The sequence below is a fragment of the Podarcis tiliguerta genome (genome assembly GCF_965153285.1).
Source record: "Podarcis tiliguerta genome assembly, chromosome: 16".
NCBI lineage: Eukaryota > Metazoa > Chordata > Lepidosauria > Squamata > Lacertidae > Podarcis > Podarcis tiliguerta.
Window position 1 is genome coordinate 15097508 of NC_139549.1, and position 27983 is coordinate 15125490.

A 27983-nucleotide genomic window follows, 5' to 3' on the forward strand; every position below is an offset into this window, starting at 1 on the left:
TTTCTGTGTAAAAATGATTTATTCGCTAATACTTATTACAATACCTTAAAATAAAACAAAAAAGGTAAAACACACTTTAGCTTCAGCTGCAGTTAAAAAAAATAAATGTGGGGGGCGGTGAAGAGCCTCGGCATACCACAACCAATTCCAAACCTAAAAAATAAAATTATCTGCAAAATTAATTGCCTGGGGAGAGGGAGAAACATAGCCACCAATTCATTGTAAAACTGGTAACGGCTGGGCAGGGCGTTCAGGTGCAAGGAGCTGCAGAATCAACTTGTGGCAAAAAGGGGGGGGGGGAGAGATGAGGTATTCTGATCAGCTTCTGAGTGCTCAAGGAATAGAAGGGATGTGGGTTTGAAAACCAAAGGCCCACCCCTCCCCAAGATGAAGAGAGCACTGAAGCAAAGCCCACTTTTAAAAAGAAGAACATGGACCATGTTCTTATATACCCTTCCCAATTCCCCTTCCCTCAAACCAACAGATCTAACCTGAGCATAAAATCTCCATAATGCAACACTGCTTTAAAAAAAAAATCCCCCGCAAAAAAAGCTACTTTGAACCCACCCCAACAGACAAAAGACTGCAATAAAAAATAATTAGTCCAAACAAGCCATTTTGGTGTTTATTCGGGTTGTGAGTTTTAAGACACGGGTGTGATGCTTTGAACGAGGACATGCCCCCATCTGGGGTCGGGACAGCAACTCCCCCCAACGCAAGGTTTGCCCACCCCACCCCCCTTCATCAACAGGCCGCCTCTACCTGTTCCCTCCTACCCAATCCCAACCAGCTATGGGAGAGAAATCAAGTGCAAGGTTAAAGAAACCAAAATGGCTTCCCTGTGTGGGGTTGCGGCCCCCAAGGGGATCCAGGGCTGTAAGTGCACAATGACTCCACCTCTCTTGACATCCCTTATAGACTCAATGGGGAGTCTGTGGACCTTTTTAATCCTGAAAGCCTCTAGTCCACAGGGCATAGCGAATGAGGGCAGGGGTGGGTGGGTGAAAGCTTCCATTTTGGTTCCCAAAGTGCCTCTTTCCCCTTCCAAATACAGCCCCACTAAGACCCACCTTAGCTAGCGGGGTAGTGAGAACAAAGGCAAGGATGGCACCCTTGCTGCGGTTTGGCTGGGAGTGTGGAGTCCGACTCCCAGCAGCTCCGGCAGCCGGCAAGGCCAGCGGGTCAAGAGATGATGATGGGTGCCATAGCCTTAGGGAAAGGTGAGGCAAGAGGCTGCAGTGCCCAGTCACAGGGTGGATGTTAACTCGGTGAGGCAAGCTATTCTAAAAAGAAGCAGCCCCCTCTGCTTTGCCAGCCCCCCTGAGACTTCATGTATTGCCTCTGCAAAGATGTGGGCAGAGAAGGGCTGGATGCATTTTGGGGGAGTGCAAGAGGATGTATGACTGGGGCAAGGGGCTTTGGAGGTAGGTATGAAGTCAATTTTTAGAAAAAACAGGCACATCATTAGTATATTACACAGAACCCTATTCCAGAGAAAAACACCTCTCCTCCCCAAATGGGGTGCCATACAAAGGGGGTTAGGGGGAAGACAGGTGGAAATTTCCAAGGAAGGTTTTCAAAATGTCACTTCTTATTAAGGACCGGTTCCTCCAGAGAGTGGGGGTGGGGAGGTGAAGAAGGCAACCGAGGGGGAAGGCAGGATGGATGCAGAAGAGAGCTTCCGTTCTTGGAAAGGGAGGAGGCTTCTGCATGCCAGCTTGTTCTCCTTGGAGAGCAGCCCAAAGGTATAAGGGCTCGCCCTCCACCTGCAGACACGCACACAGAGAATGTGGGAAATCAGGACTCAGCAAATAGGCATCAAGTGAGGCTAGGGAAAGAAAAAAAAGAAGTGGCCCGCACAGGCAACCCCAGAGATCTGTGGCCAACGTCCCCAGAGAGGCACGCAGCACAGCGGGGAGACCAGGGTCAACTCCTGCCAACAAGCCCTGCTCCAGGGAAGAAAGGGCTGCCCGCCCTCCATTCATCCACCTCCGAGCAACTCGCATATTTCTGTAGAGGGCCATATAGTGGGAGGATGATACAAGGGGAAATGTAAAATGGTGCCAGGACTGGAAACATTCCCTCGAGAATTAAAAACATATTAAAACCCACCATGGGACAGAAATGCTGCTTGGGGGGGGGGGCTGTAGTCAACATCCCATGTGTTAAGGGCTTGCTAAAGAGAGGTGGGGGAAAGTGCTGGAACCCTCTCTCTGCTCCCCCAATTCCCCCAGCCCAACACAACCCCCCGTTAAAAGTATATATATATAGCCTTGTGTGTGTGAAAACAAGGAAGGAGGCAATGGTGCTTTGTGTTAACAACGGGAGGGTTCTTTGGGTCAGGATCCAGCCTCCATCAGGACAAGGGGAAGCCTCAAAAGATCTTCCCTGACTGAGGTAAACGAAGTCACTTTGTTTTCACACCTGCCTAAGCCAAGTCCTGGTCCACTGTTGAAGGCCAAAGGTAGGTTTTCCACTGGACAATGCCTTCCCAGAGTTCTCTCGGGTCTAGGAGGCTGCTCCAGACCAGAACCGGATCCATTTGTAATTATATAAGGGACAAAACCACTTTCTTATGGAGAGGGAGGAACAGGTGGTCAAGGGCTGGAAGGGAGCCTATAAGCCCTGTGGGTAGTATCAAGAGTGCTCGTGGTGGTTTTGTGTTTTAAAAAAAAGTTTTTAAAATTGCTGGCTCTGCTTTTGGAGACATAGAAGCCTGCAGATCAGCTGTTGATTCAATAGCACAATGTTAGTGAGATGAGAAGGAGTCGCCTCCTCCCAGCAAGCCCAGTTCGGTCGGAATATATTTCTATATATATATATATATTTGTCCTTGAGTATTAAGGCCGTAGATATGATGATCTGTTTGGTGCTTCTCAGCCAGCCTGGAGGCAAGTGAGGAAAGGGCATGGAGAATCCTCCCTCCCAGGAGAGCAGGGAGAGAGAGAAAGAAGGAGAAGTTCTAAACCCAAAAACCGCTGCGCAGAGGACAACGGAGAGAGCTGGCAGGGGCTGGATCCGACTGGTGAAGGAGACACTGACCAAGAGTGGGAGGCAGCATAGGAAAAAGACTAAACCAAGAAAGGGAAAAAGAGCCCTGCAAGGTAGTGGACAGCTGGCGGTTCCTCTTTCAAGCTCCCTTTCTTCTCTGCTGCCCCAGCGCCCATCAGGAGGAGTTCTGGTTCTGATAGATGGAGGCTTTCTCCTTCAGCAAATCCAGACACAGGTGACAGCTCCAGCTTCCTGTAACAGAAAAGAGGGCAGGGGGAGGGATAAGACACCTATTGCAGCAGTGGCAGAACCAGTGGCTCTCTGGGGGACGTTGGACATGAACTCCCAACAACCCCAACCAGCATGGCCAATAATTATGATGAACTGCAGTTGTAGCCCAGCAACATCTGGGAGGTGCCAGGTTACCCATCTTTGAGCTGCTGTTAAATTTGGGTGAGGGATGCTGCACAAGCAAGTCTTGTTCACTCCAAAAGTGATACCCTTTCTTCAAAAGTTCACTCAATGATACTCTGAGAAGGGCCCCTCTCCCTGATCGTAAACTACGGGACATACTGAGAAAGGGTCTCCATTAAGTACTTGGTTATTTTAGCGTAATATCGAATTTATTCTATGCTTATTGAATTGCTGGTTTTGTCCTTTTTGAATTTAATATAAACATAATGGTATGTTTTGAAACACAAAGTTGTTTCAAATGTTGCATGTTCTGATAATAAGTTAATGTTTATTGTGAGCCACCAAGGTCAAAGTGGAAAAGCGACTTATAAGCAAACTAAATTTAAGCACAGCAGACAGCGGTGCACACAGAGTGTCATTTTGTCCACCTCCTTGTTTACAGGTATGTGACTTGTCTTCTATGGAGTGTGTGGGATGCATTATAGCTACACTAGACACACACTGTACACCAGCAGAACTTGACGCCACAGCAGGGGTGTCAGGGATGAGAACCAGAATCTACCATGTGTGAAATGTTTGCTCCGTCCCAAACCTACAGCCCCTTCTACTGGTCTTACAGTAGACAGGCAGTCTGTGGGCCTTGACTGGAAGCCCTTTCCAACTAGGCCTCGGAAAAGCCTGAGCTGTGACCTGTGACTCAAAAGAAGTGGTGTAAAGATTAAACAGGTGATTTAAGATTAACACAGGCTACCTTTGGCTGTGGGCCTGTTGCTGGAAGCGTCTTTTCAAAATACCAAGTAAGCGCCTGCTCAGGAAATGAGTCAGCAAACTGCCTGCTACAAGTCACCAGCGTTTTGCCATGTCATGCTACATGCAAACTTTCTTCTTTTATATAATTGGCACGCTAAGGCAGGTTTAAAATCCCAAAGCATTTAAAAAAGAAAAAGAAAAATCCTATTTGATTTGTTAAGTAGAATGAGGCCCAGAAGGAACTTCTTTTCTTCTTCTTTTACTCAATTTAAATTGCAGGCCAGTTAATTACAAAACAGGTGAGCAAGCTGTGCAGAGCAGCCTTTTATTCTATGCCCCCAAATAGGATGCCGCCTTATACAGAGTCGGAACCTTGGTCCACCGAGCTCAGCAATGTCTACACTGATCGGCGGCAGCTTTCCAGGGTTTCAGGCAGGGGTCTCTCTCTCCCAGCCCTACCTGGAGACACCAGAAATTGAACCAGGGCTTTTTGTCTACAAAGCAGTCACTCTTTATCACTGAACTATGGCTTCCGGAATTCCCTATGCAAAAACCAGGAGAAACCCAAAATCGCACAAAGGTGGGAAGATGCAAACGGGGAAGCAGAGAAGCACTCACCTTCCGGTGGTTCTGACATGGGAGGAGTGAGGCAGTACATATGGTAGCCACGGTCACAATCGTCACAGAAGAGCAGCTGGTCCTAAGCAGGATGGGGAGGGAGGAAAAGCCAGAACAAAGGAGAATGCAAATTATTCCACTTCTTTTCAGAAAGGGAGAAAATCTGTCCTCTGCACCCCTAAAAATCAAGGTGTTGCAGTTTAATCTATCCAACTTATATCCCACCTTTGCTTCAAGGAGCTTAGAGAGGAATGCAAGCTGCTGCCCCCCTTCAGCCTCACAAAAACCAGTGGGAACTAGAGATGGGGAACTATAGGCCTGGGGAATGGATGTGGCCCTCCAGATCGTACTATCTGGCCCTCAGAACTCCCCCCCAGACCAAGCCCCTAATTGACTTTGCTTTGCACTATCCTTGCGATCTTTTTCCTGGCTGGGAGGTAGCCTTGACCTCTGATAAACACTTGTCACTTGCCTAGAAGGAGGATGGAATGAGGGGTGCGTGAGGAAAGCGGTCTACTGTAAAAAAAAAAAAAAATGGGTTGAAATTTACATTGTTTGCTCCAACCACTTTGGCCTATGACCCTGCCTGCCACCAGGCTTTTAATGAGTGGATTTTGTTCTACTGGAAGTGTGCTTCCTGGGGCTGTAACTGGGGGCAGTGGGGGGTGTCGATGAGAATGTTACAGTTTTGCATGAATTGGTGTAATGCATTTAAATTTCCAGATGCAAATTGTTGAGACCTTTTAGGCATATAATATAAAGAGGGACATTCATGATGAAAGGACACAGGGAGAAGGGATTCAGTCATGCAAAGGGCAGGGACAGGGGAGAGAAAGGGTACTCACATCGTTCTCAGAGGTGCCACAGATGTTACAGCACTTGCACTCAATACACTGCCAGCGGTAGGTCTTCACCGCCGCCATCATAACTGGTGTGAACTGCAGGCATGAAGGGTGCCCTGGTGGGGAGAGACAGTGGGGCAGGCATTAAGACAGGAAGGTTGTGTGGGCACCTCAGCAAGCGGATAAACAAACAAAGACGTTGCACCTCTTCGTCACATTTGCTGCTCATCTTTTCTCCAAGGAAAACCAGGTTGGCAAGCATTTTGACAGGAAGAGGGAAAGCGCTACTGAATTTTATTCTCACAATGTTCACATAAGAACAAACAACAGAATATTGTAATTACTTTTGGAATGGCATACAAAGGGTGAAGAGGTTAAGGCAGTTATTATGATACACTGGGCTAGAGACTTTGGATATAATATTCAAATGTCATATTGGGGAAAATTATGGAAGGAAGAAATTAAATTTACTGCATGCTACTTGTTAAAAGAAAATATTATGAAAATGATGTATCGCTGGTATTTGACGCCAAGTAAAATTGCAAAAATGTATAAAACTAGCTCAAATTTATGTTGGAAATGTAAGGGAATAGAGGGTACCTTTTACCATATGTGGTGGTTATGTGATAAAGTAAAAGACTTATGGGATATGATTTACAATGAGTTAAAGAAAATATTTAAGAATTAAAAAAACAACAACCAGAAGCCTTTTTATTAGGTATTATGGGTAAAGAGATACTGAGAGAAGATAAGCGATTATTTCTGTATGCAACAACAGCAGTGAGAGTACTACTAGCCCAGAAATGGAAGCAAAAGGAAGTGCCGGAATGGCAGGCAAAACTGATGGACTATGTGGAGATGGCAAAATTGACAGGAAATTTCCAAAACCAGGAAGAATAAGTATTTGAAAAGGACTGGAATAAATTCTTACTTTATTTAAAAGATCACTGTAAAATTTTAAAGTCACTGACAGGAATGTGAAGATACTTTAATGTGAAATTTTACTGCATTTTACTTGTGATTTATGTAATTATTTGGAAAACATAAAAGATGCAGTTAATTATGGGACAAGGAGAGAACCCATTGAGGGAAGTCAGAGAGGTCAAAAGAACCTAATAAATAGAGATGAAAAATGATTATTGTAAAGACGTTAAAAATGTGGAAAATCAGTAAAAAAAATTATTATAAAAAAAACCCCAAAACCAACAGAATATCCCACCCCATGCCACTATCCGTGTATCGGACAACCCCAGTTTTTTAACGTGATTTTTGAGACAAAAAAACCTCATCCAATACATTGAAAAATGCTGTAGTTCTGGTTTTGGTCCAACACAAAAAGGCTAATGGCCACTGGCAGGTCTCTCCAGCTTCATGACTGTGCCCAACCCCCTTTTAACAAGGGGATTCAGGAGTGGCTAAGCCAAGCTTCCAACACTTCAGTCTATGTTAGTCTTATATGTCTGTGTGCAACTCAAGAGTTAACCCATGGAAATGATTACTTTTAGTCATAACTCATGATCATTGATTCCAAGGGCTCTACCCTGCATAGGACTTAGCTGGATACAACCCTTGGTAGCTGTCTTAATCCAGGAAGAAGATGTACTCCCCCTAGCAGCAGAAGGGGGCCAAAGGAGCCAACGAGGGGCAGCCAAAGCCAACTTCTACCACCACAGGCCTCTGTTGGGGCACTGACACATGGGAAACGCACAAGCTCCTTGACAAAGATGCCAGTCTTGAAGCTTCAGAAACTGGTGTTAGGCTTAACATTGATTGGTACACCATTGGTACACCAATGTGGTCAATAGCGTTGGCTGAGAAATTAACATGCCAAAGGGCTAACACAATCCCTATTTATTTTATAACGTATGGCAAATGTTCATTGAATACATAAACTGTTCAGATTGCAGCAGGAATCAGTTCCAACACTCATGGGAAAATGTGGTTTGAGCTTTAGAGTAATCAAATGAAACTTCATTACACAGCATGACAAAAGTCTGTAATTTTATCTGGACAAGTTGTTTGTTTACTGTTGCAACAACTGTTTTCTCAAAATATATCTTCTGTACCATTAAAAAAAAATTAAATTGTTTTGTTTTTTTCAAAAAAATATTGCAGCTTCAGGAGGCAGCTGTAAGAACATGCCTCCTGAGCCTACTTCATTTCACTTGTTTAGATTCTTTTTGAAAAAGGTTGTTCTTAGGACCAAAACCAACAAGCATGGGAAGGTGCGGGTGGGAAGGATCAGGAGTGGGATGCCAAGAAAACCCATAAAACTTACGTAGGATACCCAAGCTCTTGGCAGGATCTGGCCCCACTGCTCCCCACAGTTCATATACCTGATCGTCCACAGTCAGAACATGAAACCAGCTCTTCAGGTTGCCCTGTTTTCTTATTGATCTTGGAGTCTCCAAGGCAGAAGTCGCAGTAATTGTTGGGCAAGGCCAAGCCATCCGGACCTTTCTTGGCTATTGGAAAAAGGTGTTTCAATCAATGACAAGACAGAGTCAAAACAGAGCCTCATCCCACCCCACATACTCCACCTAGACCTAGGGGGAGTTTATTATTTTTAAACTGCAGCCGAGCTTCTCTCAAAGGGAAGGGGTGACCACAAAAGAAAAGCTTATTGTGTGCATTCTCAGCAGCACTGTCCCATTGCCACTACAGGATCCTGGCTATAGCATCTCATCCTGCTGATCATTTTATGCTCACCCTGTATTCACAGCCTACTTAAAGAGAACAGCTGGCTCTGACCTATGGCTCGGACATACGTAGGTCCAGCCCAGGGGTAGGCAACCGAAGGCCCGTGGGCCAGATGCGGCCCAATCACCTTCTCAATCCAGCCCACATCCGGGAATCCGCATGTTTTTACATGAGTAGAATGTGTGCTTTTATTTAAAATGCATCTCTGGGTTATTTGTGGGGCATAGGAATTTGTTCATTTTTTTCTTCAAAATATAGTCCTGCCCACCACATGATCTGAGGGATGGTGGACCGGACCATGACTGAAAAAGGTTGCTGACCCCTGGCCCAGCCCTTCAGTCCTGGTTGTGATGGTTCTAAATGCAGCTGCTCAAAGCACGGTAGGCTTGGTCACTTGCTAGCACATGCCACCATTCTTGCTGAAATTGACTCCCTTAGTCCTTCAATTGGCTCATAGAAATCCCGACATCACAACACGACATTTAAGTGTGGGACTCGCACTAGGTCTATCCCTTTTTCCAGGACAAATCTTGAGATCCAATTTAAGCTGGGGTAGAGGAGAACTTACATAAAGAGATCTTAAAGTTTAGAAAAGCCCCAGAAGGAGGAGGAAGACACTTACATTTCTGCTCCTCAGATCTCTGTGATACAGGCGTGGGGGGCTGCGAGTCTTCCTTGTCTTCCCCCTCTTCCTCAGCCAGGTGGGAGTGCGCATAGTGGTAACTCAGCCCAGGACGGTTCTTGTAACGCTTCCCACAGACTGAACAGGAAGAAAATTTTAAGGCAGACAAGACACAGGTTTGAGCTTCCCATCCCCAGAGGAGCTGCTTTCCTCCCCCTTCCCTTCGCAATGAAATGATCCCATTCTCAGCCAATCTTTATCCCCTTCTCCCCCCACTCCAAAAAGCACACACTGCCCATCCCCTCAATGTGCTACTGCATCAACCTGTTACAAAAACAGAAACTGCACAAATCTCAAAACAAGGGTGGGGAAAATATTTCCTGCTGCTCAGCACCAGAACCAGATTTCTAAACACAGTGGTAAGTTCATGTCGTAGCACCCTTTGCGACCTGCACTCAGAATGCTCTCAAAGCATCTCCACACACACACACACACCAACCAAACAGTAATGAACGAAGGGGATAGTACACAATTGTGTATGTCTGGCACTCCAAGTAATCGAAGACTCTTAACACGCACAGCACATGTTTCTGGGCCTCGTGAAAGAACGACCTGAAACCTTGTTTGTCTGGTTTCAGAAAGGGAAAAGCTAAGAGCAGATTTCTAGTGGCCAGCTTTTAGTTGCCCTGCACAGCTCTTCAGCCTTGCTGCAAGTCCACTCTTCCCCAATTGCCACCCCACCATTCCTCTACCTTCCATCCTCAAGTCCTTGGCAAAGAGAAAAGAGCAATTTGTATGAAGATCTGGCTCTGATTCAGAATTGCATTATGGATATCTAAAGGAGAGCAGGGATTAATACCCACAGCTCAACAGGCCTAGGCTGAACCACCGAAACAGCATTCTCCAGATTTGGAAGTAGCTAAGACACAGAAACAAGGAAGTGAGCCATATCTAGCGAGGAACACTGCTTGGGGAAAAAACCCCGCTGGGGCTGGAGAACATACACAAACACACAATCTCCCATAAACACTCCAGGTCTAATCAAGTTCTGATTTCGGGGAGGGAGACAAATGTTTTCTAAAGCACATTAAGTCCAGCAAGTCTTTTGCACAGCGACTGGAAAGCCAATTTGCAGGGGGAAAGTAATGGCTCTCTTAAGGGCTGTGTAAACACAGCTGATTAAGTAGGGAGCCTATGCTGGCAGGCTCCCTCCAAAGAGGCAGTGGTTGCTACAAGCTGCTTCCAAGGAGGCTCAACATAGCTTACAAAAAAAAAAGCCCACTTTGGAGCAGATGCAGGAGGAGAAAAAACAACCTCCGTCCTCTTTCCTTGGGCTGTGGTTCCAAAGCAGCTCTCTCTCCCCCCACCCCTCTCTCTCTCTCTCTCACACACAGTGCAATGGGACCTTGTTCATGAAATACTGAGTTGTATCCAGTATCAGTCATGCTCAACAGTAGCTGAGCCATTAATTTCCAATTGCGTCTACTCCAAGGAGAACTTAGACGGATACAATCCATTGCGTGCTACTGGGCAGAAGAAGAGCGCTTTTCTCTCACCAACAGTCCAGAGCCACGTATCTGGGATTAAGGGTCAGGATACTTGAGACAATTCTCAGTTAAAAATAAATAAGTCCTATGTTCATTCCTGCAGCCCACTTGCTCATGGCACCAGAAAATGGAGGCAAAGCTGAATATACTCTGCAAATTTGCTTCATTCTGATGTTTTCCTTTGCAGAACCAACTCCCGGTTTTCGTTAATAAAAACAATAAAATTAAAATAAATTAGTTCTTCAGACTTGCATAGATGTAAGAAGGTAAGAACCTGGCGAGAGGCCAAAGGCCCATTCAGGCCAACAGGGACCAGCCAGATCCCTAGGGGAAGCCTTTAAGCAGGGCCTGACTGCACCCGTGTTCTCCTCGCGATTCCCAGCAAATGGGATTTAAAGGCATACACTGCCTCTAACAGAGGAGGGATAACATATTCATGTTGAGAATTTCCATTCCACCTTAAGGAGCAGACACGGGATTGTTACGTGTCACATGTCTGTTTACGTTCCAGCACAGTATGCTGGGAACTTCCATTTGTATATAGCTTTTGCTTTTCACTGTCTCTCTGAGGAGAAGAAAGGGAGACGACATGTTTTCTTTGTCCTGATTTATGCTTAATAAATCTTTAGCTGTTAGTATGTTTCCAAAAGCCTCACGCCTGTTCTGTTTGCACAGTATGCTCTGCTAATATAGCGTGCTCAGGCTTTTGAAGTCTGAGTCGCTGATTTACGTCGCACCAGAGATCAGGGGATCGTCACGGCTGGAAGGGCATGATCCAGCTAGGGGCTAGCCAGCTTGCATCTCGACCCCCGAAGGATGCTGACAATTCATTGTGGCTAATAGCCACTAGTAGTCTGACCTTCCATGAATTTCTCTAATCCTCTCATAATGTCATATAAGTTGGTGGCCCTCACTGCCTCTGGTGGGAGCAAATTCTGTAGTTCAACTATGTGTGTGAAGGACTTCCTTTGTCTGGCCTTAAACTTCAAATATTCGGCTTCATTGGATGCTCCTGAGTTTCAGCACGTTTAAGAAAAAGAAATGTCTCTCTATAGGATTCAAATGAAGGGCTGGGCAGGATTGCCAGGGGACAGGGGTTACCCTTGTGGGTTTCTTTTCTGCTCAGAGTTGTGAGCAAACATTCCCAGAATAGCACAATCCTGCCATTCCACAACTTCTTCAGCAAGCTCAGAAGGCTTTGCCACATGAGGGCTGTGCCTGAGGTTAGCAGTTTGAGCTGCCGCCCTGCCTTTGCCCAGCACCCTTTCCTCCTCTAGTTGGCTAATTCCACGGGATGGGAGGGGTAAAATCAGGCTGCTCTGCTTGACAAATCAAAGGCAAGCAAATGTAAGAGCTTTCCCATCAGCCCCAGCAAGGATGACCTATGACCATGGATGATGGGGGGGGGGGCGTAGTTCAGGAACATCAAACCAATGGATTTAAATGACAAGGAGATTCTGACTAAAAATTAGGAAGAACTTTCTGGCAATAAAAGCTGTTTGAGAGGGGAACAGACTCCCTTGGAAGGTGGTGAAAACCCCTTGGGGTCCCTTCCCACTCTACAATTCTATGAGAACAGTTACAGGTCCCAGTATTATTATTATTAATGATGATGATGATGATGGTGATTTCTATACTGCCCTTAATCTAAGGATCACAGGGATGGAAGGAGTAATAGTCAAACAGCACCTAGAGACCCAAAGCTGAAGAAGAATGACATAGAAGATCATGCAAGTTTTTGTGTATTTGCACTGTGTCAAAATACAACTAGAGGAAAAATGATGGCATGAAGCTGATTATTGGGTACAGGCTTCTTTAATACCACAAAAATTACTCTAGATTTATTTTGGGAGCTAAAAAAGCAATAAATCAAGGCAAAATATAAATATAAATTCATTCTCAGAAGCCTGCAACAATACTCGAGGTACCTTTCCCCATGATGCTTAAATACTTTTAAAACCAGAATGAAACATTAAACTGAAACATAACTGGTTGAGGTTGTGGCCAAAGGTGGCATTGGCCCTTGGTTCAGGTGGCTATAAGAAGGAGCAAGAGTCCAAAGGGCAGAGAAAACTGAAGACTCAGGGCTTAGCCTATCATTAACAGAGCTTATAAAATTCCAAGGCCTTTTGGACCCTGGGACTGTGTTAATACATTATCTAGCTCTGGAAGGAACAACTTGGCTGCCTAGCACATCTAGTTAGGTAGGGTGGGGGATAATAGTCAACAGCTATCCAGGATGGGAAGAATTCAGCCTATGTGCCAGGGATAGGGGAACCTGACAGGGCTTCCAGATGTTGCTGGACTCCAACTCCCATCATCCCTGACCACTGACCATGCTGGCTGGGGCAGATGGGAGCTGGAGTCCAGCACATATTGAGGACCAGAGGTTCCTCATCCCTGCTATACACCAAAGCCCTTGCAGATCAACCAAAGAGTGCTGCAAGCAAAGACCACAAAAAGGTGGTCTGCAGTTCCAAAATCACCAAGTGACTCATGCAAGCGAGTCAAACTAGAAGTCACAGGAGAAAGCAAAAATACACAACAGTTTCACTAGCTACCATCCATTCCCCCAAGCAAAATCCAGCATCTTCTCAAGGAAACTAGATATTAGACACAACTCTGCAGCACTCAACATCCTGCAGTGCAAAGTTGTAAATAGCCTGGTCACCCAGGGCAAATTAGAACATGCCAAGTTTACAAAAAAGGCTCTTATTTCTACCCACCTACCCTTTCAGGCCAGAAATAACAGCCATGGGCATGTGTGGGGATGTGGAAGTATTTGTGAGCTACTAATTTTTGTGGCCTTTAAGGCTATACTCCTGGTGTGGCAGATCCTGTTGCCCTGGGAGTAACAGGAAGCAAGCACTCAAAGTCACATAATCAAAGTGGGGGGACGGACACCTCTCTTTCTGACCTCAGTGGGTCAGAACCAAAGGACAAATTTCTGTGACTGCAGGAGTGAAGAGGAGGCCACTCTAGCCTCTGTCACTAGCCAGAGATCAAGGCCATGTGGAAGTCTCCCCCCACTTTTCCAAGGGGATCAGACAAAGAGAAGATCCACCAGAGAAGCAGCAGTTTCAAGACACTTGCTTCCCTCCTCCAAACATCTGGAATGACTACAAGGGCCAAGACGAAGGACATCCTGGCCCATCACCAGCCTAAGGGCTACTAGATAACTGCATCACTTCCTTTTCAGTAAAAATACCAGGCAGGGAACATCATCCCAGTCCCACAAGAATTTAAATGCCTGGTAGCAACTCACCACTTCATTCTGGGTCAGGCAAATCCATTTCCCTTCTACCCATTTCCCCCTGTGTCTCTTGTCCTTTCAGGCACAATCCTAACCCTACTTCTCTAAGAGGAAGTCGTAATGAATTCAACTGGTCTTGCTTCTAAGTAGACATAGATAGGATTGTGCTATTAAATAAGCCTGACTGCAAAGACAGATTTATTTTTGTTCATGTATGCCAGGGGTGAGCAGACAGGCTTGAGGAATATACTTGGTGATGGTTGTGGTGGTTTTACTAGGTCCACCAATCAAGAGTACCTGCACAGTAGCTGGGCAGGCACTCTCTCAAGATTTAAAGAACAGGGTGCCGCTTATGAGCACATGATGAGTCCAGGAATGTGTGGTCAGTAGCACAGCAAAGCTCACAAGACCATTGATATAAAAATCTGCTCCCCATTTCTTTTTCAGCAACCTAATTTGGGGCTGGAGGGGAGGGGAAAGCTTTTCCATTTGTTACTGCTAGACAATAGGGAGTCAGAATCCCTTGCCAATCTACAGCAAAACATCCTGATGTACTTTCTTCCCAACTCAATGCTCAGCACCTTACAATAACAATGCTTATTGAATTTTAATTGCTAGGAGCCACTGAGGGAGATATGTATTTATCCAAATTTCCAGACAAAAATTTATCACCTTTCCCACAGCAACTTGGAGAGAATTGGGCCAAAAAGCTGGGTGCTAACCCTATTAGGCCACACACACTAAATAAAAACCTGAACTGCATTATCATATGAGGGAAGGGGTTTTTTTGTGCCCTGCATCAAAAGACCTGCTTTTTAAAAAAGAAGAGTTTTTAAAACTAACATTTCAGAAGAACAAAGTCAGGAGGAAATAAATAGCAAGACAGAGAGAATGGACTACCTCGGTCAGGAGGTTTCGAGGTATGCTTTTGTTTGTAACTATCTGAAATACAGAAAGAGAATAATGAGAGAAAAGGTGAAAACACTCTATAGGTCACACACATAGCATGCACACAGTAAAGCTATATACAACGATTAAAAGGGAGAAAAGAAAAATGCTTACTGGTGTTATTTTAAAGTAAAAAGGGGGAGTATAAAATTCTTACAGGACAGTAAAAGGAGAAGAGAAAGAAAAGTAATTTCAAAAACTCATTGCTTGCAATTTTGAAAATTCTGGCCAATTGCCCCCCACCTTTTACGTTAATAACCAGGTTTGCATGGGCGTTCATTTCCAGATTGGCACACAGGGAGCAGCTCTAAAGAACAGAAAAGTCATGCAATATGGAACTGGCAAAGGCAGCCACACGCAGCAGGGCTGGTCACATAGCTTGGGTGTCTGCACACAAACACAGCCCCCAATGGACTGGTAAAGCGATACCAAGATACACGTCTTGGGATCTGCCAGAGGAAGGCAGGGCTGGAGCACTGTGGCTGAGCACCTGCTTTGCATCCATGAAGCCCTGGCTCAATCCCCAATGTCTCCATTTTAGAGGACCAATGGTGGCAGGGCTAAGACCCTGCATGGACAAGACTGGGTTAGTCTGCCAAGTCTGCCCCAAAGGAGATGAGAACATTAGTAAAGTTATCTCCTATTGGGCCGACTTGAGCTGGTGCAGAAGTATGTAATTTTGTGCACTTTCACAGAACTCTTCACCAGCCAGAATAAACGGCTCTGTGAAACAGGAAAATTGGCACACCGGGCAAATAAAAGGCACCATTTTATCAGCCTAAGATCTCATCGAAGCAACTGCCCATACCCACAGGAGACTCCAGATAGTGCCAGACCTCCAATGCTCCCAAACTAGACAAGTAATGTTATAGCCTCCAAGAAGCTCAATTTAAAAAGCAAGGGACCAAGGACAAGTAGCTCACGCAGCCCTTCTTTCAAAGAAGTTTTGACCTCTGCATCCTCCGTTCCCCCACCCTCCCCACCACACCGTCCTCCTAGCTAGGAAAAGCAAAGGTGTTCTGCTCACGACAGCTGTGTCCCACAGCACGGCTCGCCTTCTTACTCACTGTCACAGGCATACGGTTTGTCTCGGTCTTCCAAAATGGCTGCATCCAGCTTTTTCCGGGCGCTCCCAACTCCTTTGCCCTAGGAGGCCAGAGAGGAGGATGTCATGAGCAAGGGGAAAAATGCCTCACCCAACAACCCCTCACCGAAAGAACCTTGAGGTGACATAACGTGGGAGCCGAAACAAATAAAGTAGCTGTTAAGGAGGCCTGCAGGAAAGTTAAGCAGATTCAGTGCCACAGGGTGAGGCAAGGGGAATAAACAAATTCATGGCAAATGAGCTGCTATTCATAAAAGGATCTGAGTAATGCCAGTTGCTGGGGTTGGAGGAGAGAGAGAGAGAGAGAGAGAGAGAGATGCCTGGCCACACTGGGAGACATGATACAGGCTAGGTAGTCTATGCCAGACTTTCCCAACCTAGCACCCTTCAGACCACATATCCTGGACTGAAACTCCCAATGGGTGTTAGGAGTTGTAGTCTACAACATCTAGAGAGTGTACGTTGGGGGAATGCTGGGTGTGATAGAAAATATAGTCCAGAATATCTGGAGGGCACCACGCTGCAGGAAGACCAATGAACATATAATCTAGCAAGGAATAATAACAACTACTAATACTCCTGCTGGACAGTTCTTGTGGGTCCAAGGAATTCAAAAACACTTTCAAGCCCTTTACGAGACTATTAAATTAGCTGATTTATCCATGGCTAAGAACAGTATTATAGTATGATCTGAAGACAGTGACCCCACCATTATTTAGATCTATGAGACAGGAGATAATCACAGGTGCCACACTGAACTCTTCCCCCACCCCCAACAGCGCAACTGTTAGATCCGTCATAAGGAAAACTTATGTGGTTCCCACCACGATGGCTAAATGTTTTCTCTAGACTGCAGCCATGATGTGCACCATGCATTTATGTGATGCACCATTATTTACATATAATGACCTTCAGAGGAGAAAAAAAATCACACCTATTCTCTTTCTCAAGTAACACAGCCATCACCAAGATGCTTTAAGGGAACATTTGCAATTGTCATTTTCAGGGCTGAAGTCTTAACTTTTAAAACTGTTTTGTTTGTCTTTCAGTATGTTTTCACCACTAGAATAGGGTAGGACAGTTACTTCAGTAAATCAAAAGCCAAGCAGAGGGAGTCATACTAATGAAGTGCTGCAGAGTCGATGAGCTCAGCTGGCAATATTTTAAAAGGCAATCCACTACTGCCCCACAGTGGCACATGCTTTGAATGATTTTTTTCAAATTTCTTCTTCCATTTCATTATTATTCATATGACAACCAATATTGTGCCAAGCAATTATAGCCCCAGAATCCCTCCCCCATCCCCCGCAAGGATAAATAATCCCTTTCCTTTAGTACTTACAATTACCTTGTGTTTATGGTGTTATATCAATTTCAACCTTTTAGCCTTGGGGCATGGGGGCAGGAGAGAGTGTCCATGCATGTTTTCCCCAGGGACAACAAGGTTTTTAAAACTACAGAAAGGCAGACTGAGAAATACTTGGACAGGGAAGCCTCCCAGATGTTGCTGGATTTCAGTTTCCATCAGCCACAGAAAGGCTGGGATGATGGATACCGTAGTACAAAGACAACTGGAAGACCACATGTTTTCCCCATCCCATTCTCACTAGTCTCTACAACCATAGAGTGTTCATTCCTTTCCAGCACCCAACATATTTTGGGACCTCCATAGAATTTCCTTGCCTGCCACTGCCATAGAGCCCCAGTGCTCCTTTCCACTCCATGAGGACTCAAAGAGCACACTGACTCAAGACTGAGCAAGCGTTACTGAGCCCCAATATGTGAGCTATACCTTGGCCTTGCCTTTGCCTCGGCGTTTTGGCGTGTCTTCTTCATAGTCCTCATCATCTAGATCATCCAAGAAATCGTCAGGTTCCAGGATCCGCTAGAACAGAGAAGCAAGACTACTGTAGATTCAAAAAGACAAGGAGGAGGACAGAAGACTTGGAAGTCTGGCTAAGAAGCACCCCCTCAAATGCATTCTAGTTAGACCAATGGCAATGACCACCTAATAGTTTCATTTTCACTGCAGAGCTTTCAGGTAACATTAAAAACTGTTGTAAGGACATAAGAGAAGCCCTGTTGGATCAGAGCAAAAGTCTATTCCCACATGTGAGGATCCTCTGGCCCTCCAGATGTTGCTGAACTACAGCTCTCATCATCCCCGCAATTTCAGCAACATCTGGAGGGCCAAAGGTTCACCTGTGCCCTATGTAGTCCAGCACATTGTTTCAACCAGATACCTATGGGGAACTGAGAAGCTGGGCATGGACTCTTACTGTTGTTCCCACACACGATACTCAAGAGGCATGGTACCTCTGAGCCTAACCAGTGACTGAAAACCTGTGGTCCTTCAAATGTCACTGGACTCCAACTCAGATGAGCCTCGAACAAGAAGGATTATGGGAGCTGTAGTCCAACAACAGCTGTAGGGCCACAGCTTCTCCCTTCATCATCTAGACATACCACCATCGTGACAAGTAGTTACTGACAGCCTCATCTTTTAGTAATTTGTTGAATCGCCTAAACTATCCATTTAGGGCCACCTACGCATCTTGCAGAGGCAGATTTCATAGGCTTTCTGTAAAGAAATACTTCCTGCTCTCTGTCCTGAATCTTCCAGTTGGTTAGAGCATGGAGCTGATAACACCAAGATTGCAGGTTCGATCCCCGTATGCAGCTGCTGTATGCTCCTGCACTGCAGGGGGTTGGACTAGATGATCCATCAGGGTCCCTTCCAACTCTATAGTTCTACCTTTAAGCTTTATCAGATGACCCTGGGTCATGGTATTAACAAGAGAAAGTCTTCTATATCTTCACGTCATATATAATTTCATGCTTTCTTCACATCATATATAATTTTATTTGTCGCTACATTTATATCCTACCTCTCTATCAGAGATTCTTTAGCTGTGATTCCTGCACTGCATGGGGTTGGACTAGATGATCCTTGGGGGTCCCTTCCAATTCTACAGTTCTTTGATTCTATGAAAACGCATGGGCTCAAAAAAGCGCATTTCATGCCCACATTTCAAAATCAGCAAGTGCTCTTTCTCTCTTTTCTCTATTGCTCTCTCTCACACACACATCCTGTCTTCCTGGATGCTGGAAGACAAGCTACAGCATTCCGTCTTCGGCTGCCTTACTAGGCTATTAGAGTTGATCCTGGGAAGCAGCCAGTGTGTATTATGACATTCAGTATCTCACCAAGCCAAAAAACTTGATGAAAACCAGAAAGTGTCATTGCACCACCACCTCCTCCCTGTTCGCTTCACCCCCACCCCCATCCCAGCAGGGCTTTTGCAAAATAGACTGGCTTTCATTTCACACTAAATTCCACTCTGGTTCATTTAAAAAAAAAAAATTAAAGGAAGCTCTTGCAATCCAAACCAATAGTTTGTAGTAAAAGGGTGGAATTGGGAACAAATAAAGCTAAAGAAACTGGAGCAGGGGAACCACAGAAGAGACCTTGGGCTGGGCTGAGAGAAGCATGCCTAGCACCACAGTGGAACAAAACACTGGTCCGTGAAATGATTTTTCTGGCAACAAGGATCTTTGAGACAGAAGCAGTCTGACAAGCTGAAAGGACACTACCAGCAGGGGTGCGGCTGTGCACTCCTCAGCTACTACACAGATGCAAAAAAAAGAGGCTCTCAGCTCTCTCCCTCTTCTGCATTTGAAGCAGGTTTTGAGCCTTTATGTCTGAGGGGAGAAGCTGGTGAAACAGCAAGGGGTGGTGGGATCAGCAGTACTTCCAGAAGTCATGGGCTAGGAGCCTAAAGCTCCACACAGCTCCTTATTCTGGTGTAAACTGGATTTAAGTGCTCAAACCTCGGCTACCGTTTGTGCACTTGTTAAAAATCTGAACAATTTATTCATGTAGCAAACTTCTGTTTTTGTGGGTACAAAAACTAGGTCTCCGTGGTGCAAGATTTCTATCCATCCTGTAGTTAAAGGCAAGGACAGCAGAGGAGAGGTAGGAAGAAGCTGCGAGGAGCCATTCATATGTTACCATGGAGCCCCCTTTCGAAACAGAGTCAATGCTACCCTCTGCCTGCCATTACCTTCCGCGCGCGACTATTGGCAACAGGAAACTCGCCGAGGCTGTCTTCGTCAGTACGAGGATCGGGCAGACTGCGCTTCTCAAGAGAGTCCGTCCTCAAAAGGGCCTCCAGGCTGCTGCCATCCTGAGAGATCAAACCCTCTTTCTTTAGGGTCTGCTCAGTGTCTACAGAAGTAACATCCAGAGGGTTGGCTGTGTAATTTTTTGGTTATGTACTTAAATTTGTATCCTGCCCCTCCTCCCAGAAAAGCCCAGGGTGATAAACACCAAATGTTTAAACTATACTATTTAAAATAAAAGAACATGTTTAAAACAATTTTAAAACATCTAAAAACATTTTAAAGCAATCACCATATGCTCACAGTCACTAATTTCAAGGTTGCCATGGTCAGTATCTGTCAGCCATCAAATGCTTGGGTAAACAGGAACGACTTTAAATTTCTCCGGGAAGTCAGACACTCTCGATCTCACCAGGTAGGGAATTCTCCAAACCAAGAGCCAACCAAGGGCCTCTGCTGGCCGTTGCTAAAACTGCCACCCACATCACCAAAGAAAAGGACTGGAGGCTCCAATACATGGTGGAAGGAAAGAACGCACTGGAGGAAGGATTGTGAACCTCAGTTAAGGAAGCAGAGCCCATTGCGGAACAAAGCCTTTCAAACACCTCCCCTGTGAGGAAAGCTTGCAACATTTCCGGCTCTTTAGTTGACCAACAAGGTGAATAAGAAGCAACATGGTAGAAAAATATAAAATTATGCATGGCAGGGAGAAAGTGGATACAGAGGGGTTTTTTAAGGCAACTAAGAGAAAGAATAACAAGCAAAAGGCAGAGAGATGAAAGAACACATTTGGGTGAAGGCAGGGCCTGAAACTGAAAGAGAAATCCAAAGGGAGGATGCTACAGCAAACAATATAGTCACATGCCGTTGCTATCACCACCCCTTAGGCAAATGAGAGGACACAACTCACTATGTGGATGGCTCACATAGAATCAGGCTATGTGATTGGTGTGTCTTTTCATAAAGATCAAAGGGTATAGTATTAAGGTTGTTACCAAGTGATCCCATTGGGGCAGGGTGTGTTGGGAGTGTTGGGCTCTGCTGCTCAAAGGCACTCTGTGCACTTTTGAAAAGTGGCCGCCAAATGCTCAGTCTCTCATCCCATCCCCAACAACCTCAGACCAGCTTTTGGTGGGGTGGGCAGGGGTAGCAGCAACTACAATTTCTGGCTCGGCCAGCAAGGCCAGACAAAAACCATGATTCATGCATGTAAAGGCCCTCCTATTTCATCTATCCCTGGCTACAAGATACTTGGCCCAAGCAGAACCCTTAACAGCCAATACAAACAACTGTTATCACCTGTGGCCCTCCAGATGTGGAATCTTGGAACCAGCCACAGCAGAAGAAAGGAAAGGGGGGAAATTCCCAAGCTGGAGGGGCTCCATTGCTCTGCCTTCCAGCTTAGGAAAAATTCCTCTTCCCCTGTGTTTTGCCAAAATGTAAGCATTCCTGGAGAAACCTAAAATCCAATGTAAATGTGCTACAACGTGTGAATCTCATGAAAAGTCAGCATGTCAGGTGTGTAATTGCAATTCTTATTTCTGACCCATTAAAAAAACTTTAAGGTTTCCCTTGATTTGGGATGTGGAACTTGTGGCCCTTCAGGTGTTCCCGAACTGTAATTCCCATCACCCCTGACCACTGGCTATGCTGAATGCAGCTGAGAAATGTTGGAGTCCAACAACAGAATGCAAGTCAAACAGTTCATCAAACTAGTATATCAAGACTTTAATAAGTTCTCATGCGGTAATAGAACAGCGATGGGTACCCTGTGGTCCCCCAGATGTCACTGAACTACAGCTTCCATCATCTGTGGCCACTGGCCATGCTGACTGGGACTGATAAAAGGTTTAGTTCCACAAGCTCTGGTGGGCCACTCGTTAGCCACCCCTGCATTAGAGATGTGATGAGATAAATGGGGAAAGGGGTAGCCTTTGAATAATATAGGGCTCAAAGACTTCCAAGGGTTACTAAAATCAAAACAGGAATTTACCTGGAAGGTTAGAGATGCTGATAATGATGCTCCTGAAAGCACAGTTGTGTCGGTGATGCAACTCACCCTGGCAGAAGAGGTCCTCTCTAATCAATTTGCTATGATGTACAAACCCATCCCCAATCCCTAGGAAAAACTAATTTGATCCCAAGTGAAGTCCCAGCAGCAGCTCAGAGAGAAAGGAAAATATGTACCTGGTTTAATGGAAGGGAAGGAAAGCCTTGGATCCTCAGGAGGGTGAGCGCGACGTTTTTTCCGCCAGCGCCGAGCCGGGTAGGAATAGAGCTGGCCAGATGCCAAACCTTCCAATAAAAAAAGCAAACCAGGACAGAAAAGGAAGAAAAAGAGTAAGATTATCAGGTCAATGCAGCCTTTTCAGAGCTCTAGCCTTGAGCACTTCCCCAACAACTCTCACTTCAGGAATTAACACATCCACTCCTTACAATCCATCCTAGGTAAAGGGACCCCTGACCTTTAGGTCTAGCCACGGACGACTCTGGGGTTGCGATGCTCATCTCGCTTTATTGGCCGAAGGAGCCGGCGTACAGCTTCCGGGTCATGTGGCTAGCATGACTAAGCTGCTTCTAGCGAATCAGAGCAGCGCACGGAAACGCCATTTATTTTCCCGCTGGAGCGGTACCTATTTATCTACTTGCACTTTGACGTGCTTTCGAACTGCTAGGTTGGCAGGAGTAGGGACCAAGCAACGGGAGCTCACCCCGTCGCAGGGATTCAAACCGCTGACCTTCTGATCGGCAAGCCCTAGGCTCTGTGGTTTAGCCCACAGCGCCACCCACGTCCATCCTAATTTGCCACTAATCCGCACAGTTGATATGGACCAATAAATAAAGGACAATAAATGCAGTGTATGCAGATAGGCTCCCTAAAATGAGTAAAGAAATTTCCATGAAGGAAAAAGAAGAGACCTACCTCTCCTCACCCACCCACTTCTCAGGTGAGCTGTCAAAGAACAGGTGCAGTGCCTTATCAAAAACAAGCAAATCTGCTGCCAGACCCCAAAGTGTTACAAACTACAGCCCAAATAAGAAAACCACAGTGCCCCTAAACTTCAAGTTTTCACAACATCCTATGTGTATCCAACCTGGTCCCCTGTGCCGCTTCTCCATCCAGATGTAGCAGTTACTCTGCGCCACTCCAGTCTGCGAGTCCAGAAATGGCAATCGGACACTTCTCTCAGCACACAGTCGGGCATTGTAGTTGTGGCACTGCTCCATCGCGTCCTTATAATATTGTTCGCCAAGGCTGGTGGGAGGCAAAAGCAAGCATGCGTTAGAACATAGGTGTGTCAACTTGATAAATCCACTTTGCTCTTAAAGGACCTCAGGATGCACAAACCAGCCATTTGCAATTAAGAAGCAAGGTGCCTCTTGAACATAATATGCTCAGCCCATAAATTTGCTTTCAGGACCAGAACTGATCCACTCCTGGGCGAATTTAAAAGAGGATAAAACTGGTAAGAGGAACATAAGTAAAAACACTGTTTTCCAATGAAGCTGAATGTGGTAAGACTCAAGACAGATGCAAGGCAGTACTTCTTTGCACAGCACTTAGCTAACCTATGGAATTTGGTGACTGCTACTAATATGAATGACTTTACAAAATTAGACCAATTTATGGAATATAAGGCTATCAGCAGTAACTAACCATGATGGCTATGTTCTTCTTCCACTGTCAGAGGCGTTCTACCTCTGAATACTCAGCTTGCCGGCTTCCCATATGCATCTGGTTTGCAGCTGTGAGAAGACGATGCTGGACTAGATGGGCCTTTAGTGTGATCCAGCATCCAAGCTACTTTTATGTTGTTATGGTTTTCACTCAAGCTTTCTTCATGTCCTCAATCTAATTGTGGGGAAACTTTTTTGCATTGCTATTGCTAAATCATTGGGCGTCAGAAACACTTGCCTCAAGATCTACCAGTGCAGATCACCTCAAGATCTACCAGTGCATCAAACTATACCTTCTGCCTACTCCTGTTTTAGAAGAAGTTTTTCCCAACTACAGTAGATAGTTCACCAAGAGTCTAGGTTCACAGAACTATAGAATTGTAGAATTGGAAGCAACCCCAGGGGTCATCTAGCCCAGCCCCTTGCAATGCAGGAATCTTTTGCCCAAGGTGGGGCTCGGACGCACAACCCTGAGATTAAGAGTCTCATGCTCTACCAACTGATTGACCACACCACACAAATAGAAATCTAGAAAGCTGGACCTTCCCACAGCTAATATTTGCAACAATGTTGAACTGGGGTGCAGAAAGTACAGTGGTACCTCGGGTTAAGAACTTAATTCGTTCCGGAGGTTCGTTCTTAACCTGAAACTGTTCTTAACCTGAAGCACCACTTTAGCTGATGGGACCTCCCGCCGCCACCGTGCGATTTCTGTTCTCATCCTGAAGCAAAGTTCTTAACCCGAGGTACTATTTCTGGGTTTGCGGAGTCTGTAACCTGAAGCATATGTAACCCGAGGTACCACTGCACTTTAATTTTAAGGTGTCAGGATCAAAATTCTGATTACAAAGCTGGTTTTAAGCTTCCCTTCTTGGAACAAAAAAGAGAGGCATCTGTAGAGCTAGCTTTTTATATTACCACATATCATTTTCAATCTATTACAATTACAGAAGAAGGAAAATGCCCAATTCTATTCAATAATCCCATTAGTGAAGACTCAGATGGAGAGTTCTCAGAGCGAAGCGGAAAGGGAGGGAAAAAATACATCGCTTGCATTTATATTCTTGTTCTTTAAAAATCTGTGGTGTGGCAGCAATGAAGTTTCCTTAATTGAGCAGCCTATAATTACAGTAATTTTAGTGTTTCAATCTCGCCACATAAAGTAGCTGAGGGAAGGGAATAGAAACTGGTGGGCATCAGCTTGCTTTGGGGGAAAAGAATTTAATATCTTTGCTGCCGGAGGAAAAAAAGCTTGTTGGGGGGAGTGGAGGGATGAAAGAGAAAATTAGGTAATTAAATTGCAAGTCCACCTTGTTTACAATGTTTTATAATCCTCTTGGCGCTCTATCATCAGTTGAAGCAGCTATGTGAAATTTAGAGGATGCAAATCAGGACAGAAAATTGCCACAACCCGAGAAACAGCTTCGACTGACCAGCTGAACTATGTGAGGGTAGCCGATGGGAACGTCCCCTGCATGCGAAGACAGGCTCTGGCGGATTGAGTCAACAAGACCAATAGTGGGCCCAATGGTCAAGAAGGTGGTTTCTGCAGGAGCTGTAGAGGTAAGTGAGGAGCAGTTGTTGCTCATCAACCTGGAAAGGTAGCCCACCTAGGAGAAGGACAACTCTGATCCAAAACCACCACTGCCTTGCGGGATATCTTCAGGAGAAGAAAAGGCTAAGGAGTAAACCCTACACAAATCCAGAGTGGAGTCCCTAAGACTGTTGGAGGGCACTTTCTATGCCTCCTTCCAGCAGCTCCTGCAGCCAAGCTGGTGCCAAAAAAATTGCTCTGCTTTCCTTTGGACCACATCAGTGAGGCCAAGGAGGAGGGAGGATTGTCATCTGGGCAGCCCAGGACCTCCATACACACTGCCCAGGATAGTGCCGAGAGAGATAACTTTGGTGCTGCCAATGCAGCAGTCTGACTTTACTCTCAGAGGCGCACTCCTTTGTTTCTCAAGATAGATGGATGCCAACAACAACATAATCGCAAGAATGTATCATATAGGACCTTCAGGTACCAACATACCATATGCCAGGGGTTGCCAACATGGTGCCCCTCTGGGGACAATTCCTACCATCCCTGACCATTGGCTATGCTGGCTGGGGCTGGTGAGAGCTGGAGTCCAGAGCAACATCCAGAAGGCACCACACCTGGAACCTGGGTCCACCCTACATCCATTACTTCTTGATATCCAATACCAGCCACGTACTGTATAGCCAAAGTTGCCATCTTAAAATTCTACACCAGCTCAGAAGCTTAGCTTTTCTTATGCGGAAAGCAGGCCCATCACTTTTTCTCCATTCGAGAGCAATGGAGCAATGACCCATCGATTTGCACTTCTGCCCACCTCCCATTAGCAGTCCTGACCATTATGGGTCATGGTTCCTCTTTCCATCCTGCCTCTTTGGGGCAGGAATTCAAATCATTTTCTCCCCTACCTGAAAACTTATTTTAAACTCTTGCAAGAAGGTGAGTCTTTGTGCTCTTCACTCCAGCCTCTCCTCCTACTGGGCAAGCAACTTTCATCTCTTCACTTGTTATTCCAACCCCTGGAACTTGCCCCTGACATTGCGAGGGGGTGGAATCTGTTTTTCTCTAGCACAAGGACACAGTACCTTTTGCCCTCCAAGCATGGTCCAGCCAAGCATGGTCAGGGATGATGGGAGTCGTCGTCCATCAGGGTCACAGGTTGCCCATCCCTGCCCTAGCTTCTCTAGCCACCCTACCTCTTTGCTAGCCAGAATCTCTTGCCACCCTTCATCTCCCATATAAAGAAGAGGAAGAGAAGGTGGCTGTGTTGTTTTAACTGTGCCCCCATCACATTTTTTTTCTGGAGATCTGAATTGAGTGGGTGGTAGATCTATATATTATGTTCTCGTCTGAAATCCATTTCACTCCCCCGCCTCAATTTTCTTCTGGGTTCTGATAGAAAGTGGGGAGAAACTCATTCTTACCCCCATGACTGGAATCCTACTTTTCAAGAGTGATTTTTTTTCCTGCCCCCCCCCCACTCCATTTAAAAGGCTTTTTTTTAAGGGTATGAGATAGTCTCTTTTGACACACACTCCTCTTAAAAATCCACTCCACCTCCACCCTACACACACTTTTTTGAGGAACCACCTGGTGTATTCCCCTCTCAAGACACAAATTGTATCTCTGTTTCCCTGAATGGGTATTCCCCCCCCCCCTTTCCCCACACCCCGTTTATCTTTCACAATTACTGTTTCAAGGGAAGGAGGCTGTCTTCCTCCCGGCCTCTTTCAGAGCTCCACGGCGGGGCATGAGGTAGAAGGACCATTTTTCTCATCATTCCCCATTTTCTTTTGGGACTTTATGGAAAGTGGGGGGGGGGTCCTGTTCTTTTCTCCTCCCCCCTGGGGGCTCTACTTCGCCGCCCTCTGTTTTTTTTTATTTTTTGAGCAGCCTTTTATTTTTCTCATTCCAATCCCCCGTCTCAAAATTTGGGATATTTCAAGGCGAGATGTCCTCTTTTCCATCCACTTTTAAAACTCTGAGACGAAGGCACTCTCCCCTCTCCTCATCCGGCCTCCACCCATAGAAAGGGAGTTTAATTTTTTATTTATAAAAACTTCAGCCCTGAACAATAAAAAGAGCCAACAGCTGCCCCCTCGCCTCCTATTCCGCCCCCAAGTCCACCCCGATAACAGAATGGTCTCTCCTACGACCCTCCTGCGAGCATTTATCGGAGATTCGGGCTGTACCATTAGAACCAAACAGGGGAGGGGAAGGGGGGGGAAGAACGAGAGTTGCACTCACAGCTTCACCACATTCTGTACCACCGCCGCCATCTTCCCCTCTGCCGCCTGGGGCCGCGGAGTACTTAAGTGCGCATGCACCACCGGCCGTTCGAGCTCACCAGGGCGACTTCCATAAGCATCTCACTCAGTTCCACGGCATGGCGCATGCGCCCCGCTACCACAATCCTTAGCGCATGCGTAATTTAAAAAAAACCTGAATCCTCCCACGCTCTTCCCGCCGGCCCTGCTGTCAAATATCATGAAGGCGCACGCGTAGAGAAGACAAGAAAGACTTGCTAGTGACGCCACCAACGGTGACTATTTATCTATATTGCGCAGGCGCAACGGGAAAATCCTCCCTCATAGGGGAAATAAATTTCGCGGTCAAAGAGTCAGCCGCCGAGGACGCATGCGTGAATCTGGAAATATTTGGCGGGAAAACCATGTTGGTTGATGAGGGAACTAAAATAAACAATTCAACTAAAATGCAAGATAGTAGCTGTCTTGGGCCAAATATTAATCTGTACAATTATATTTAATGATTTGTTCATATCATATTTATCAAATTTCTTTACGGCCTTTCATCAGAGGATTACAGCGTGATATACTGTATTTAAAATATATAAAC

The 27983-nt window shown here is 45.7% G+C and overlaps 1 protein-coding gene across 3 annotated transcripts; it reads right to left on the bottom strand.

The window, feature by feature from the left end:
- Nucleotides 1–27609, bottom strand: DPF2 (double PHD fingers 2). 3 transcript variants are annotated; one of them, XM_083417098.1, is made up of 12 exons: nucleotides 27375–27543; nucleotides 23008–23168; nucleotides 22100–22207; nucleotides 19855–20018; nucleotides 17583–17675; nucleotides 15753–15831; nucleotides 14638–14679; nucleotides 8938–9075; nucleotides 7952–8080; nucleotides 5619–5731; nucleotides 4774–4855; nucleotides 1–3243 (listed from the first exon to the last, which is right to left on the bottom strand). In XM_083417098.1, exons 1-12 carry the CDS (start codon nucleotides 27404–27406, stop codon nucleotides 3167–3169), a joined length of 1218 nt encoding a protein of 405 aa, XP_083273224.1. In that variant the 5' UTR covers nucleotides 27407–27543; the 3' UTR covers nucleotides 1–3166. The 3 variants fall into 3 exon arrangements, with proteins under 3 accessions (XP_083273224.1, XP_083273226.1, XP_083273225.1); XM_083417100.1 differs by lacking the exon at nucleotides 27375–27543 and adding an exon at nucleotides 25024–25186; XM_083417099.1 differs by lacking the exon at nucleotides 14638–14679 and having other exon boundaries at nucleotides 27375–27609.
- Nucleotides 27610–27983: the final 374 nt, after the last annotated feature.